General features: G+C 39.9%; 1 protein-coding gene across 1 annotated transcript in view; it reads right to left on the reverse strand.

The window, feature by feature from the left end:
* Positions 1-11,843: 11,843 nt before the first annotated feature.
* Positions 11,844-17,579, reverse strand: part of IFT81 (intraflagellar transport 81) — a 39,904-nt gene continuing 34,168 nt past the window's right edge. The window contains exons 16-18 of the mRNA XM_054392748.1: positions 17,439-17,524; positions 12,900-12,945; positions 11,844-12,026 (exon numbers count right to left, since the gene is read on the reverse strand). Of these exons, the coding sequence (XP_054248723.1) occupies positions 11,844-12,026; positions 12,900-12,945; positions 17,439-17,524 (315 nt within the window). The remainder of the gene's footprint in view (positions 12,027-12,899; positions 12,946-17,438; positions 17,525-17,579) is intronic.

Raw genomic sequence — 17,579 nt, forward strand, 5'->3', positions numbered from 1 at the left:
AAAATCGTGTTCAGGAAGTCAGGAGGGATCTGTCCGAGACATTACATCAGGAAAGTGACTTAGGTTGATTTATACCATCATGTGTAAAATCTGCAGATTTCCAGAACTTTATGTTCTAGTTTAACAGACATACAGGTTCTGTGAGGGAAGGACAAAGAGTTTATGGAGGGAAAAGCATTCCTTGGAAAATCAATAGTCCAGGTGATCATTCTACATCTTTGTGTTTAATTTTGTGAGAATCACAGAAAGCAGAGGACCATGACACTGCTGATCAAGCTGATCAGAAGTTATGAGCGTTAATTTCCTGCCTTCCAACAGACTGGCTGGTGAGCATTTCTCCAATGATAAAATGTTTGTGTCTTGGTTTTGTTATTTAACTTTTGATCACTCCATATTCCATTAGGGGAGCAGGTTTTGATGAAGGGGAGATTTCACCTTTGTTTATGAGCTTTTGAGTAAAACAGCTGTTACTTTTTAAAATTTGTCTTCAGAATGTCTCGAGCTGATCGTTGAAGCATATTGAGGACAATAAGAACTGCAAAGGTAGGTGTAGTTCTGCAGAACCTTTTCTCTGATGGTGAAGGCTCCTTTGCCCACTGCTCTCTACCCCTTTGGTTGTGCTTTTACAATTGTCTGTGGCTATAAACTGGGTTAATAATCATCTTTAACCAGGAGACTGATAAGCCTGACTGTGCAGCCCCACAAAGAGTTGTGTCAGCACAACTGAAAGAACATTTTCACGAGCTGGTTTAGACTATGATACCCCAGACCAGAGCTTCTCTTCTCTCAGGCTAACAGCTGGTTTTTCCTAACTATTCAGTGATATGCATCACTATGTGCTAGTGTGGTCTGTCAATTAATATACCAATGTGGAGGATTTAAAGTAATCTGGAACAGGATTCTTTCGAATGCAGAGCTGCTGTCTTTTGTAGGCTTTACTATCCAGGCAGTCTGGGGTTTCTCTACAGCTGTTTTACTCCACAGGCACTGTCAGTGGGAGTGAGTGTGCTCTGCTTGTGACCGAACTTCTTTCATGTTCTTCAACTAGCCCACTCATCTTAGTGTAGAACCTTCCAGCTTGTTGGCAGCACTTAAAATAATTTATTAAAAAAAAAAAAAAAAGCTAGCAGTGTGACTTTGTGCAGAGAATCTTACAGATGCTGTGCCTGTGTCTTGTGTGTCCACAGTGTGTGGCTGCAAACAAGCCTTGAAGAGGAAGTTTCTGACGGGTTAGTTCTCCAAAACTTTCAGTGTGCCATCAGTCATACAAGCAGTTTGCTGATGAAGCACAAGGTGGTTACAGCTGGAGGAACATGGGTGTGAGGACTGATACATTCTTTTTTTTAATGGTAATGGCTATGAAACAGCAATCCTATGGGGAAAGAAAACCTCTGTAGAACATATTTTCTGATGGCTGTGCTTTGGCTGGGGTTACTGCTACCTCTGGTCTTACGGCAAGAGTCGCATGCATGTCTGCAGTGCGTGTGTGTGTGGTTTCTCTTTTGAAACCACATTCTTTGAATTCTGGTTCACTGTCTGTACCCTGTAAAGAAAATCTGTACAGAATATATTAATATGTCCCAGGTCATGGATTCAGCTCAAAGTAGAGTTCTCACAACTATTTCACTGGAGGGATCATGGTTTTGAATAACCTTGGGCTTAAACTTCACACACTCTGTGTAGCACCCTGTAATTTAAGAAGCTACATCTACTTCCCCTCTCTCCCCCCCCCCCAGTTCTTTTTAGATTCCAGGTGCAAATTATTGCTGGATTTAATGTCCTGGAAATCTACCTCCTCATTGTATTCAGGGAGCAACCACTGTATGTGCTCTAAGAGGGGAGGCTTAACCCATGCTTACTTACTGTATGCTTCATCTCCAACCAATAATTACCCCCAGTGTAATTAGCTAATGTTGTGTTTAGGTATTCAATATTTACGCATCAGTGAAGCAATAACATTGCAAACCACTCTGTTTGTTGAATGCCTTCTTAGAAAAACTGGATGTACCCATATATGATGTTTCAAAAAGATAAATTGCATCAGCATTATGTATTTGCAGGTAAAACTGGCTCTGAGGCAGCTGCTGTGTCAAAGGCAATTTCCCATACTATGAAACCCCAGTATCCTTGCCTTTCCATGGAGAATACAGTGCTGTCAGCATTACTGAGCCTGCTGTGAGGAGTTCAGCTGATTCTGATGAACTGCACAGTAACAGCGTGTATGTCTTTTAGGTAAGGAGAACATTTCCAACAAAGCTATTTGAGTGGTGTTTGTTTCTGTGTTTTCCTTGTCTAAAGAAGGTCTGTTCTTTTCATTGGTTTGTTCTTCTCCTCGGTCTGTTCTTCCAAAAGTGTAAGTTTTCTTTTGAACATTTTGACTTTGCATTAAGAACTTGTGGGTTGTTTTAAACATGATTTTCCAATTTATTTATTTTTTTCAAGAAACAATATTAGCTTTTTTTTTTTCTGTTGAGATTGAAATTTTCATGGGGAAAATGGTTTTACTCCTCTCTGGCACATGCTTGTATCAACAAATGTTGCATTTGTTTAAGGTGTTAAATTTATCAGACTAAACTGGGGTTGTCACCATTGATGGGTTATTCATTAAATGAGGTTCCCCTGGATTTGTTCTCACACATGAAAACAAAATCTAGTGCTCTAGTGAGTGATAAATCTGTTGCCTTTCTATTTGAGGTCTAATGCCAACCCATTCCAGCATGCCAGTACCCTGAGGAGTGGACCAGACAAGCAGAAGCAGCAGCTTTGACCACAGCTGCCTGGGGAAATAAAAGAAGCACAAACTCTCTCATCCCCTCACCATGTTCTAAGCCAGACAGTTTTCCCCTTGGCATGCTTTCACATTCATGCATCTTTACATTTTTTTGAAAGCATTGAATAAATAATGTTCAAAATGTTTTAATTCCCTCCTCTAGATGTTTAAGGGAAAATAGAATTTCCTGTCATTTCTGGTTTAGGTTATATACTCAATGTGTTTCAGCTATAGCACAAGGCAGACACTTGTAAAAAGCTGACAATGTGTACACAGAATAGGCACAGCAAGAAAAAGTTGCCCCAGAGTGCTGTGTGCTGCTTTATAACCCAGAGACCTCATCTTGGTTGCATGCATGCATGCACATGCACACACGTAGGGTTTCTATTTAGGACTGCTGCTCCTGATAGTTATCTCTCTGGGATTAGAAAAGATCTCAGGGTAAGAGAAAATCTCACATTTAGTTTTGTTAGCTCAATGAAGGCAATTGTGCTGCTTCCTATGTCTGAAATTCCTCGTTATGATTTAAATCAAAACTCCTGCAGGAAACAGCTTTATGTTTGTCTAAAATTTGTTTGTCTGTATCTGTTACACGCTTGTTACTCACTTCAATGAATTATTACCTTGCAGGTGTACAGACATTTTAATTCTGAATTACTTTTAGGCAATGGCAGGGGTCGAATGAGGATATGCAAAGCTAGGACACTGACTGCTGCACTGGGAAATTCAGTGACGTTTAATGTATCATTTTCAAATGAACCAAACCTTGGGCTAGGACAAGTGTTCAGGGGTCTAAAAGCCATGCTTGGGACAAGAGTCTGGAGGTTTTTCAGGGAGATCAGGTTGGGAATCCTGTGCATGCCTTGAGACCACAGCCCAGAGACAAGGACTATATTCCCAGTTTTGCTTTTGTTTCATTCCATACTGTGGTTTGTTCATCTAGAAAATAATCCAAGTGGCAGCACCTTGTTTATCTGGCTATATGGTCAACAGGCTTTGCTAAGAGTTGTTTGTTAACTATTTTGAAATTCTGTGATGAAAATTATACCAAATAGTTTATTTTTCCCTGATTTGTGCCTATGCTGATGTAGTCATGCTCATAAGCATACAGGTTCACAGGATCAAAACTACTTCTCTTAAGCTGCCCATGAATACTTTACATGACAATGCCATAAAATCAGGGAACTGGATATTCTAGAGTTAGAACTGGAGCCATCACATGATAGAGCTACAAAAATATGTACTGACCCTGAGTGTGATCAAGTAAACACTTTACTTCCCAGATGTATATATACATCTGCATTTGCATATACCATCTATGTCAGATTGATTCCACTGGCATGTCTAGATTCAGTGTCCATGTTATACTCTGGATGTGATCATTAGGTAACAGCAGACAATGCTGTCATTGAAGAGAGTAAATATTGTACAGGGTAAATGACACAAATGCTGTGCTCTGTCACTTCAGTTGTTATTCCCTGCAGTAAAACTGCATGATCATTGCCACACACTAATTCCATTTTGTTACAGACTGCAGTATGCCTGTAACAGAGAGTAATACAAATTAATTAAAATCTATTTCTTACATAGAAAATTAAGTGCAAACCATTTAAAACATCTCAAGTGATTATCTGCAATAAAATGTTACCAATAGAATTGCACAGCTGGCAAACCTATGTCAGAAGAAAACAATCACCCCACTCTAGATGTCCAGAGAACCTGGCTCCTAACCTTGGCTTTCAAACTTGAAGCTTGACAAACAATACTTCTGCTGTGATCTGGACAGGTGGCAGCCCCATCACCGAGCTTTCACCAGCATTACCAATCTCCCCATTTAGACTTTACATCAAGTCTGGGTGAGCTCTGGCTTGAAATCAAACTCTTCATGTCTATAAGCAAAGACAAAGGTTAATGCTTATTTATTAACACTAGTTCTAAAGCAGCAAAGGTATTACATAAAAGACCACTGCTCGTGTAGATTACATGGTATTTTTGAGGACCATGTGACACCTCAGAGCACTATTTATATTGGCATTCAAAAGTAACGGTTGAGTACCCAAAATAACTCTTATCCTAACAGATTTGACACTGTGAAAAAGGTACAGAAAAACAATTCTACAGCTGCATAAAACTGTCTTATTTGTGGGTACCCGAAAGGATTAAAGAGTATAATTTTACTCTCTTAGACCGAATGAAGTCCTAAATTGGAAAAGCAGCTTCATCCAAGGTCGCCTCTGTTGTTGCCAAAAATATCTTGAAACAAACGCAAGAGGGGCACTTTGTTGGGTGTTATCTCGACATATATAGTTTCAATCAAATTCTTCCTGAAGTGTCAGAGTAAAAGTCAAACATTTGTCTGACACTGCCGAGTCACCAGCAAGTGAATCCCTTCAGAGGTTGAAAATAGCTTTGATAACAGAATTATGAATTATGGGATATTTTCTTTACTCTTATGATGGAACTGTGAATGCTTTGCAGCCATTTCATAAAAGGCTTGTATAATTCTTTCCGCTACATGGGGTGAGGTGTTACAAGGTTGTGCTAATGATCCCAGAAAATATTTATAGTGCTTTTTCCAGTAGATGAGTTCTCTCCTTCCCTCTTCTCGTATTTTACAATCCACCTTCACTTGATTCAATTAAATCAACAAGCAGAAAAGCACCCTCAGTGTACTGAGATTTCAGAGTGATGCACTTCATGTACAAGTGGTTGAAGTAGTATGTAGTCAATAAAAGAGTAACATTAAGCATAACAGTAACAACCCCCTATACAGTATGCCACACTCCACCTCTGTTAGAAGAATTCAAATTGCTTTCTTGTTGTGGGAGAGATATTCCTAAGGAGACTTAATTTTGAGATGACATTGTCATTGCCCATGAAGTAATGCCCACTTCTCACTGCTGTCCTCTGAGCCCAGTTCTCACTGCTGTCCTCTGAGCATTAACTGGAGCTCTCACTGTTGTGTGGCTCACTCATGCAGATACCTGAGCAGTCTCATCAGCCTACATAAAGTGAAAATGATGCAATGTAAAATATTAGTGGAACAGGTTGTCTGTGGGTGACTTTCAGTGTTCTGATACAGCTCTGTTTTCTTTTTAATATGCTATAAAAACATGGCAAGCTTTAAAGCACAGAATAAGGGAGATGGGTGCAATGTTTTATAAATACCGAAAATAATTCAGAGGTTTTGAATGCTGCAATCCAGAGAATGCAGTCTTGGAGCAATGCATCATTTAAACAGCAGTTGATAAGGACGCTGCATCATCGTCATGTGATTTGTAATGTTGAGATTTTCAGGTTTTAGAATCCCAAATTACTCAGCCCTTTTTGCTTTCGGTTAGTTTTCACTAATGGCTCTGAGATTTCTGGGATAACTGCAAACAAACAAATAAACCCCAAACATTTTAAATCCACAAACTGTAGAAAATTAAATTGTAGGAAAATTAAATCAAGAATTGTGTGGATTGTATGAACCAGTTGTAAAATTCATAATGAAGAAAATGTGAGATTAATTCTGTCATTATTTCCTTGACATGGTTATAATTTGTATGTGATGTATGCCTTCATGGTTCTGTTGTTGTTGATCCTTAAGTGCCAGGCCTATTTTCTATTCCATTCCAGGGAAATGAACTAGGGATAAAGAAATTTATCTCAGAAAACCAGTAAGATCCCATTTTTCAGACTCCTATGAACTATGTTTTTCCTGGTATTAGTAGAATGTGCAGGATTTGACTTTATCCTATTTCAAGAGCAGACCTAATTAAGTGCTTATTGTATAAATGAGCGGGTTTAAAACTTCAGCAGCTGCAATAAAATGTAGATGTTTAAAAATGCTCCTCTGTAATGAGAGGCTGGACTGAAACAGCCTAATAGACATTGGATTGAGGGGATCCATTTGCAGGAAAAGAACTTGAGTTCTTGGCATTCAGAAATGCTGGGTTTGTGTATCCTCATTTGCAAAAAGATACTTTTTTTTAGAACTACGAGGACTGGAAATGCAAAAAAAAACCCCAAAAAAACCACAAACACCAAACCAAAAACCCAACCAACTGAACAAAAAAGCCACCACCAAAACCCCGAAATCAAGAATTAAAAACGTATTTTAAAAAGAATATAAATAATGCCTTTAAAGGCAAGGTAATGCAGGAAGTTGTATTTTAATGCTAAACACTGTAAATACACTTCAGCACTCAACTTGTGCAAGTCAGCCTCTCATAGATGTCTCGTAAACATCAAACCATATTGCCAAGGATTTGTGTATTTTGATTGTTTGTGCTGAGGAAAACTTCCACAAATGTTCAGTTTTTGTTATAAATTAGGATGTGTTGAATGGAATGTTGATTTGCCTTGGATGAAAGTGGCTATTTTAGATAATTACAGTTCTTTTTTCAGTCTCTGTCTTATAAATCTAATGCTGTCCCTTTAATTCCTGCTTGCTCTGTCAGAGGGAAGAATACAGAGCTAAATCCAGCAGACCTTATTTTGGCAAAACTCCCACTGAAGTCAGTGAGGGGTTTGTGAAAGTAAGGACAGCATGATTTGTCTCACAGTTCCTGCTGTTTTTTTTGGAGTATGTTTGCCCCCCCTAGCCTCAAAGTCCAGAGCTCCTCATTTTGACATTACCATAATGCAGCAGCTCCCAGCGCTGCAAACTGGAATCATGAAAATCAGGGTCGTGCAACTGTGAAAAATACCCTTTTCACCCAGTGACCTTGACTAAACCAGATTGCCTTGGGAGTTTGGAGATGGCTTCTGAACTAAGGGTACAGAAAAAGAGACGCTGAGAATTTGGAGAACCCGTTTTAAACTCATGCAGATAATTTAAAGAACTCTTTAAACAAGCTGGAAATAGGTCAAGTTCTGATTGTTAAAAAACAACGACCCGAGTGGGTGTTGCCCAGACAGGTGGTACCTTGTGATAAAATTGTTGATTCATGTAATACTTCCTCACTGGAACACTGGCACGTTCATGAAAACGTCAGTTCTGTTTCCATTCCAAATCGCAATCAAGAAAAGGCAGCTGAAGAGTTAACAGTGTTCCTTCAGCAGGAAAATGCAGCTACCAATGATAACACAGGGCCCACAGTCAGATACAGACCTTTATTTTATTTCACCGAAGTCTGAGCAAACAGGACCAATGAGAGAAACTAGCTCTGCAAGCATCAGTGCTCCCCTCATCCACAGGCAAGGTGATGGAGAAGCAGCTTTCCCTACTCCACCGTGTCAATGTGTCATGACCTTTCTCCCAAGGGGACACATTTTGGGTGACAGCACTTTAGTCTCTGAGGTCTTTCAGTCATCCATCTGTCTGCCTTCATCTGGAAGCTGGCTCCAGGCTCACCAAACACTTCCAGAGTGGTGATTTAGGAATTGGGCTGATAGTGCCAAATCACTCTGCATAGATCACTTGCTGAGGACAGCTACCAGGTAGTTAGCAGTGAGCTTTCCCTTGCACTTCATCAGGGCCAGACATGAAATAGGGATCTAAAGAGAAGCAGCTCTGCATTTCATTTCCAGTTCCTGAACCAGCAAGTCACTTGGAGAACAGATTTCAGATTGCTTATTGGGTACTACACCCTCTATGCTTTTAATCACAATATCCTCAGCGAGAGGCCATTTTCTAGCCACAGAACTGTTCCTAAACACTTTGTAACAGTGAGCAGCATTATATTGTAGGAACATCTTATCAAGAAAGCTCTGGAATTCAGTATATTTAAACATAATAAGTACAATAGCAGGGCCTAACTTTTATTATTGTGTCCTACTATATGCATATGACTCCATTAGCAGTAATATCCATGTAAGTAAAGATAAGCAAGTAATCCTAGATTTGGGTTAATTAAGGAAGTCTAAGAATATTTCTTTTATTTATTACAGTTCAATTGGAAGTAAAATGGTATCACTAATATAAAAAAAAAAGGTATCTAGATGGTAAAATGGCTGGTCACCTAACAGTAGATGAAGTATAGCTATTTCATCTCTTAGGTCCATGTGGAACTTGCCTGTAGTGCTACGGACAGCTGAAGCCAGCATGACTAAATAAATTCTACAAAGCTGCAGAATACTATAGTCGTTCTATAGCTGGAATATTTCCTCATCCAGTTCTGGGGAAAGATAAGGAGAAGCCTTTTGAAACCAAGTCAGCTGCTGCTCATGAGTGAGTGCTCGGATCAGTGTTCCAAGTGGAAGAAATGTGGTAAGTGCTGGAGCCCCAAATTTAGCTGTGCACATTTCTGATCTCTTTGGACCTTCATGAGGGAAAGGCAGGTATTTTTCCATAGGGCGTGTTTAATCTTATTAGTTAACCAGCTAAGCTATTAACAAAGTAAAAAAAAAAAAAAAAGAAAAAAAAAAAGAGAAGTAAGCTTTTTGATGCAAGTTGTTAGGAAGTAAAGATAAAGCTGTGAAATTCAAAGATTTTTGAAAGCTCCCAACAAATCATTAACTAGGTGGAAAAGCCAAGCCAGTGAGCAGAATCCATTAAAACTGCATTTATTAAATGTCCACTTGTATGAAAAGCTAAATATAGCATCTGAGTTTTTCCAATTTTCCTTTCATAAAAGTTACTATCATTTTGTGCTTCATCTCAGAAAGTAATTTTGCTCCTGCTGTAGTGTATAATCTGTGTGCCCTTTCTTGGTGCAGTACAAATGACAGAACACTCATCAGATCAGAACAATCACGTCATCTTTGAGTAACTAGCAATAAACTGTTTTTACAAAGAAGAAAGATGAACTATTTTTAGGGTAACTCTGTAGAGAAAAACAGAAAATGATTATACTCAATCTTACTCTACATCCTTGCTATGAATTTCAAAAGCAGGGCTTTATCCTGGGCAGCAGGCTAATCCGTGTAATACATAAATGGATTTGCATAAATAGTCTGGTCAGATAGGGTTTCTAGGGGTTTGTTCAAAGTTTTGACTTCAAGGATATAAAATCCTCTTTCTCCCTGCCGTGTCTGGTGACTCCAAGCCATAAGCTGATTCCTAAGTAACTTAAATGCCCTTTTTTGGTGATTATCCCATGTTTTCAGCATGTCTCATATTGAGTTGTCTGTGTACTTTGCAGCTTTGGAAGTTCAGGTATGTGACTATCACACTCTTCTTCAGTTCAGCAGGCCCCACCGTGCAACACAAGCCATGTCTGCTCATAACGGCACCGGGCTAGCAAGAAAGCGGGGAGGTGTCTCTGGAGGTGGTTGTGCCCACACTTCATACGTGTGTAAGTCCTTTTCCTGAGCTTCTCCCTTCCAGATTAATACAGCCTCCCTTCAGTGCCCTACACCAAGGCCCATTCTCCTGCCATGTAGAGGAATTAGCTCATGGAAGCAGCAGGTAGAGGCAATGCAGCACATTTTCCCTCCCCCAGTGAACTCTACCTGTGTCCCACACCAAAGCCTTCCTTCCACAGTCACTGACGCTGTGTGCAGGGGAAAACATTCTGCTTCTCCTTGTCCTGGAAAAGGCTAGTGTGCAGCTGTTGAGAAAGCCCTTCTTCAGCTATTCAGCAGTGTGAGAGGGCTTACGTGAGGATGTCCCGGGACTCTATGGATCTGAGCCCCACTCCTTGTACACCCACATTGGCAGTTTTGAACTATTTGGGCTGAAATACATTTAACTAAATGTCCACTCAAACCTCTTTTTCCTGTGGCCCAGCAAGCTGCTGGTGACTAACAATGACCTTAATTTGCCTAAGAAATATGAGAAGGAAAAAAAAAAAAAAAGAATACCAGACAATCAAAATGCAGTAATCAGATTTTATTTAGTTCTGTTAACAAATGTATTTAATGCAAAAGCAAACTAGGAACTATAAAATTACCATACTCTCTCAAAACAAAAAGCAGCAGAAGATCTCAAAGTTAAGTACCAGAGAGAACAAAAATATTTTTTATGTCCTGAGAAGACATTCTACATTAGGCAGGAAAAAATGGGGAAAAAAACCCCAAACAAACTCAACTGTCTATCAGAACAGCAAGAGTTCTGGTCCTGCAGACTTATCTCCCTGCTTCTGATCTCTGATTGTGGCTAAGAGGTGCTCATCTGAAATGATGACGCGTGAGGGACAGTTTCAAGCCTCACCTACATTCCTCTTCTCCTAAGTCAGCTGGGGGGGCTCATGACACAATTATAAGGGCAGTGACAGTTGCCTGTAGGTCATGGGCTAAAGCCAGAGCAACCAGCAGCCTTGCCTGTCTAGGTGTTCGGCATACTTTCAAAGTTTGCACGAGCCACCGTGCCTTATTTGCAACCATCAATAACGCTCCGTCCCTGGGATGACTCTCTTTGAGTAGTGTCATCACTTGGAACTGCACTGCACAGACCGAACAGCAGTGGAGAAAGCCTTTGGTTGAACACTGTTTACACTTTCACATGGGCAGCCCAGAAAAATTAGAAAGCATATATGCAAGAAAAATACCTTTGCTAAAAGCAACTAGAAAATATAATGGAAAAAAAACTCAGAATCCAAGTAATTGTTCTCACCACCGACTCCTGACGCTGTAGCAATGAACTGTCTCCTGGAAGCACAATCAGTTTAACTCAACCGTGCAAGGAAAGTATGATTAGGAGTGTGCAGGCAAGGTCTCTGCAGCTCAGACTGAAAATGGCTCCATTCTTGCCAGTCACACTAGATGAGTAAAGACAATAGGGAAAGAGAGGGCCAAGCCAGGAGGTCCACAATTATACAATATCAAGTCCCAGGCCTTCCAAAAATGTAACCTTAGTGATACAGAATAAGGAGCAGAGCAATTACATAAGTTTTCTGTGACCCTGGAGAGGGATTTCTTTTCCTTTGATCTCTCTGCAGATACATGCTATTCCCAGCCTCATAAAACCAAGATTTACGATCAAGTTCACCCCAGTGCAGCTCTCCTAACAGATCCTCCACCCACATTATCTTGTTGCTTAAACAACAGAGGAAAAGTTTTGCAGAGAGGTTAGTTGCTCTCTTATCCACCAAAACCAAATAATGTACAACAAACTGCAGAACTGATGAAAGTAACAGTACTTAGTAAGAGATTACCTTTAGGAAGCCATCAGAGTCTTCCTAGACTGGTGTCAGGAAGGAAGAATTCATAACACGAGCCTATCTTTACCTCCTTCCTGAATGACTTGACCAATGGCTGTTTGATTTTGTTGTTTCAGAAAACATTCTCTCTTACATTCCATTAACTGCTCCAAATCCTGCCACATTTTAATTTGCTTCATGTTTGGCCCATGATTTTCTCGTACAACTTTCTGCTTCTCTCGTAATTTCTGTGAAAGATACAAAAGTATTGGATTTTTGAAACAGTTCTAGGCCACAGAAATTCCTTACACAGGCAGTTCGGAAGGACAACGATTTTCATGTGCTGCTGAAATATTCTTTTGTTCCAGTTGATAACGCTCCGCGCAAGTGATAAGTGCGTTAACACTTGGGACTCAGCTATCTGCTTTGTACAGACTGACAATTATTTCAATGTTTTAAAGCTGTCTAAATAATACTCTTATCTGTTTGAGAAGTTATGCTTAAAAATCTGAATTCATTTCCATACAGAGCTCTTGCAACATGCAGTAGATTCGTATCATTCTAAACATGGAATTGATGTTTTACAATTAAACCTGCTACTGATTATTAATAGTGGCAAGCCAAATCTGTAAAAATCACTCTTAGACTTACTTGTAGAAAGCCTAATAAAAGAAAGACATTTGGTGTGACTTGGTGAACCTAACTTCGTCCATGCTTAGCTGAGCTTCATCCAAGATTAAAAATGGACAAGTGCTTTTGTTTAGCACTGCTGATCCCCTGGCCTTTAATAACAGTGATCAGGCTGACAGGCTCAAAATTTATTGTCTTCAACAGGTTGCTTTATATACAACATAAAATTCAAGCTGGCATAGTTTGTTATGCCCATGTTTCAGTTTCTTATCCAAATGGTTTTCAGGGAATGTGCTGTCACATTAAGCTGTTTGACTATCTCTTACAAGAGATTCATGCTATACCCTGCAGGAAATCAAGTCCTAAAGAGCTGCATGATCTCTTTTCAGGGTATTGCTTACCAGCACCAGCAGTGATGGAATTTTCCTTGTGGGCTGCAATATACTTTTTATAAAAGGCTGCCCACAGCAAGGTCGAAACCTGATTCTTACCTTCCCAAGGTTTTCTTGTTCAAGGATCATCCGTGTGTACTGTTCTCTAAAGGAAACAGAAAACAATTCCTTTATGGTTTTGTTTGGTTCTGTGAAACAGGACACAACAATGATGCCAGCATGGAAAAATTATGAAAATATTAGGAGGTTCATAAATGAGATAGAAGAGGAAGCAACAAGAAACCTTTTTGTCATTGCACAACATATCCCTTGATATCAAGGATCAGATCTCTCTGTTTCTCTCAGCTGTGCAGTTGGGAAAAGTGGTATTGGATAAGGATCTCTGCCATTTCTGAAGCAGGCACAGTTACTGGTCCTTCCAGCTTGAAGACAACAGGAAGATCACTTAGATAGGATACACTTGAGCCCTTTTCAATAATGCATTTATCCTGATGATATTCTGAGGTTAGCCACAGCCTCTTTTCTACAAGGTCAGAGTTTACCAATCCACAGCCCTTAATTGCTGTGACTGTAGTGTTAGAATGAGTGGGAAAACACAGGAATGAAGGCGAACAGAAATTTCCCCCAGGTCTGACAAATCCAGTGACTGCGATGGGTCCGCTGTGCATTCCTCGCTTTCAGAAAACAGCCGTCACATTTAGGTGCCTAAATATAGGCTTAGGAGCATAACTGTTGACATTCATTATTAACAATCTTGGCTGTACACCTTTGTCTGTAACAAGTGGCTGGATCACTTTCTGACACAGGCAAACTTGATACGTGAAACCTGACAATATAATATGCAAACCACAACAGCACACATCAGATACGTTTCTATGCACTTGTTTTTTTATTATTAAATTTGACAATCAGATATCTTCACTGATTCACCTGGAAAAACAAAATCAATTATTGTATTTTGTGTGCAACAGGCAAACTTAGAGGTTGAGAGTTTGCTGGCAGAATACAAAATAGCCTGGTTCATCTAAAGAACTTTCCAAATTGCTCAGGGCCGAAGATCACCGCACAGAGAAATCCTAGATTCCAGAAGGAAGTATCAGCCTTCGTGATACCGGAGTGTGACAGTCTGCTAGAGCATGGCAAGCAGCTGTGCCAAACCAAGGCTCTGCCTTTCTTATGTTCCTTCCACTTCTACTAAGTCCTGCAGGCTTTCAGCAGGAGCCTTTGGGCCCCTGGCCACCTGGTCCCGCCTGCCATGCTCCCTGCAGAAAGGATGTGCAAGGAATGAAGTTGGATCATTTCATGATCTCTCACTCTTGGACAATTCCAGCCAGAACGAATCAGAGCAGCCTTGAGGTTGCTCCAAGTGCTGTGCTGCACAGCTGATCCCCAGCAATCCTCACCAAATCACCAGGCTGAACCTTCTTAGTTCCACTGGCATACAGCACGTGTTCACACACATTTGGCCTCAAGTAGAGCTTTCAAAGTAATCACCAGAAGATTAGATGTCTTTCCTAGTAAGTTTTTCTTCACTATTTATAATGATGCCTGGAAAGAATGCAACTTAATAACTTCATTAAAAACCCTACAACTTTCTATTTTTAAGAAAATTAACTTTTCACATTCCTAAGAAGTGACCCCATGGAACAGAGTTGGTATTTGATAAAGGGGGTCAGAATTAAGACATTTTTGGTCAATATGTTGTTAGGAAAGTGCTGTTCTATTTATGGTTCATTTTAACCCCGTTTACATTCCAGTGCCTGCTGAAAAATACATTCACATTCTAAAAGGATGTCTAGGAAAAAAAATTATCATCTCATTTTATATTTTGCAGAGATTTCTGTATTGGACTTCTTTGTAATACATTTAGATGTGACAGTCTGCGACCTCTTACAGAAGGTCAAAAATGTGCATAGTCACTGTGAGAAGATAATTTCCCCAGCTCCTGTGCCCACAGTTAGTAAGTGAAACAGGGAGAGTGGAGAGAGTGGTAATGCTCCCTTCGCATTCTCCTTCCCATACCTGGGATGACATAGCTGGACTCACACTGCATTCCAGTCCGTGGCTTTGATGGTGTGCCTGTGTGAATACTCACGCTCATTTCACAAGTATTTCAGCTGGAGCATTTTTTGCTTAGCATCTGTGAATAAACTCGGACCTCCCCTTCCCTGCAAGGCCATAAAAGGACAGTGCCTGCTGTCTGACCCCCATTTCCTCTCAGCTGCTTGGCTGAGCTGGTTGCTTTTCATACTAATGAATATTCACATCATTGCTCATATTTTTCTCACTGCCACTTCTCCTTTTGCCCTTCTGCTTAATTTTGCTGTTTTGTTGGCTTTCGTTAGAGAAATCTTTCATTTCCTACAGTCTTCCATATTTTGTGAGATGGGAGTAAGAAGCTTCTGAAGCCTCTTCTCCCACCCTAACATCAGTAGTTTTGATTCTTTTCTTACTGTTATTTTCCCTGCATTGTTTACTACAGAGTTTTTAAACATTTTCATGGCTCAGATCCTTGCAGAAGGTCTCTGTGATGGATATTAATCTTCATTTCCTAGATTCCTGAAGGGTCTGATGGATGAAGATCTTATCTCTCAGTGTCTCCCGAGGGAATCCTTGGAGTTTTTTCACTCATTTTGACACATTGCCCATAAAATTTTAGTAGTCAGCTACTGCTTTTTTCACTCCACTTCACAGTGAGTCAAGAAACTGCCTCTGGTGGTACTGAATGACATCTGATTACCTACACTACCAACTAAGGGTACTTCCCTCCCTGCCGCCAGTGCAACAGACAGGTCCAGAAATTATTCTGAAAGGTAAAGCTATCTTAGGAAATTAATTTATTTTTCCATTTCCTTTGAGAAGTGACAAATACTGATTCTCTTTTCCTGTTGTGATGTCAGCATGCTGGATGGTCTGAAGATTTCAAATGGAATGTAGGACAATTATTAATTACCCAGTTAAGGAGTTCTATCTTTGCTTTGCCACTCAGCTATGTTCTTGCATCGTTTTGTGGAGGAAACAATTTTGTGAAGCATTTTGGCACATGGCACAGAAGACTGTACATGAAACAATTCAGACACGACACATTACACTGATCTCAAGCAACAATCTGTCACAAATGGAGAAATCTAAGAAGAGGTCTCACATTAAGGAATTACTTTGCTGTGGCTGTAGGGATGCTGAAGGACTGTGAGATGGAGGCTTAAAGCAGAGCTGAATGCCCCCCTCTGCACTGAACTAGCAATGATACACACTGGAGAGATTCCTTGGTACAGTAGGGATTATACCTTTAAGGAGACCCAATTCTACTATCAAAACATCAGAGTGTTTTTCACTTATTCCATTCATTAAAAATAAAATGAAAAAAATCCCACAACCTTGATCAAACCAAGCAAACATGAATTTTAAAACTACTGTTTTGATAAACATTTTCATGACTCAGAACTATTGTGGTGTCAAAGCTAGAGACCACTTGGTAAAACTAATGACAACAGTTTAAGCCTGTTTACTTTGTTGACAGCTAGGATCTAAAAGTGTTGGTTTGGACAAAATAAAACAAGCAAAATTGTAAAATTTTGAAAAAACTAATTGGGAAGAATAAAACCTAGCTATTTTCATACCTGAATCAAATGAAAATGATAAATGCTTTGGTTTGGATTTGCCTGATGTTTATTTTGATGGGGTCAAACCAGCATGTTGACTTTATTCCCTGGCTTTTGTTTCACCTTTTATATTGCATGAAAAGATTGAACACATACAAAATTTTAAACAGGATACTTTTATAAAATGATTTGGAATGCAGTGAAGTGTAAAAAAAATATATTAACATGATAAGATTTGGATTTCTTACCTAGAAATAATTAATCCAAAATATCTCATTCTCAGAAAGCATTTCAACAGGATTTAAAATGGAAAACTACACCAAAAAAGCATCAGATCAATTCAGAACCCTTTCTGTTTCTCTCCCTGGCAGCCAAAGGCAAGGGGTCCTGGAAAACTCACAGGATGAAGCAACTGCCTTTATATAGAAGTAAATTAAATTGAGTGTAAAGGTGAAGGTTAGTGTGATGGTGCAGAACAATTTTCATCCTCCCTCCAGTAAGAACTACAAATAGGAGCAAAACTGAATCCGTTTATGACGTGTATTTGCAGCCCTCCATTTCTGGACCAGTGATGGCAACAGCTAGCATAGCTGAAAGAAGAGTAGAAGACTTGCAAGCAAAGGCCAGAACCTGAGGCAGCATATGGTTGCTTTCTGAGAAGTGGTAGACCTTCTACTGCTGCACACTGGGGTCTCAGGGGGAAGCTTGGCAGAGGCTTATGTCTGCTAGGGCCCCACTTCCTGCAGGACCCAGCTGAAGCACAGTTTCCCTGACCTTGTGCCAACAGGGCTGCAAGTTAAACCCCCTATATGGGGCCTATAATCTCCAAGCAGGAAGGGAAAAGCTTTTGGTATGTCTGAGAGAACTTGTAGGTTTGCAGCAGCATAGACTGGAATTCGAGATGCTTATTTTTAGTGTTGCTAAATTTATCAGGTGAACTCCTCCAGTTCAAATGCCAGTGAGAGAATTCCTAACTTTAACCTTAGTTTATGAACATCCTCGAAGTAAGCACACAGGAAACACATTACACACTCACCGAATTGCCTTTCGTCTCTCCTGGGGGTCTGGGGAGACATAAACCTTCATTTCTTCTTTAGCACGCTGCAGCTGTACTTCTAGATTCTGCAAACAAACGCACAATAAATAAAAATATATATTGTAATTGCTAATTCATTTC

The sequence above is a fragment of the Indicator indicator genome, chromosome 26 (assembly GCF_027791375.1).
Source record: "Indicator indicator isolate 239-I01 chromosome 26, UM_Iind_1.1, whole genome shotgun sequence".
NCBI lineage: Eukaryota > Metazoa > Chordata > Aves > Piciformes > Indicatoridae > Indicator > Indicator indicator.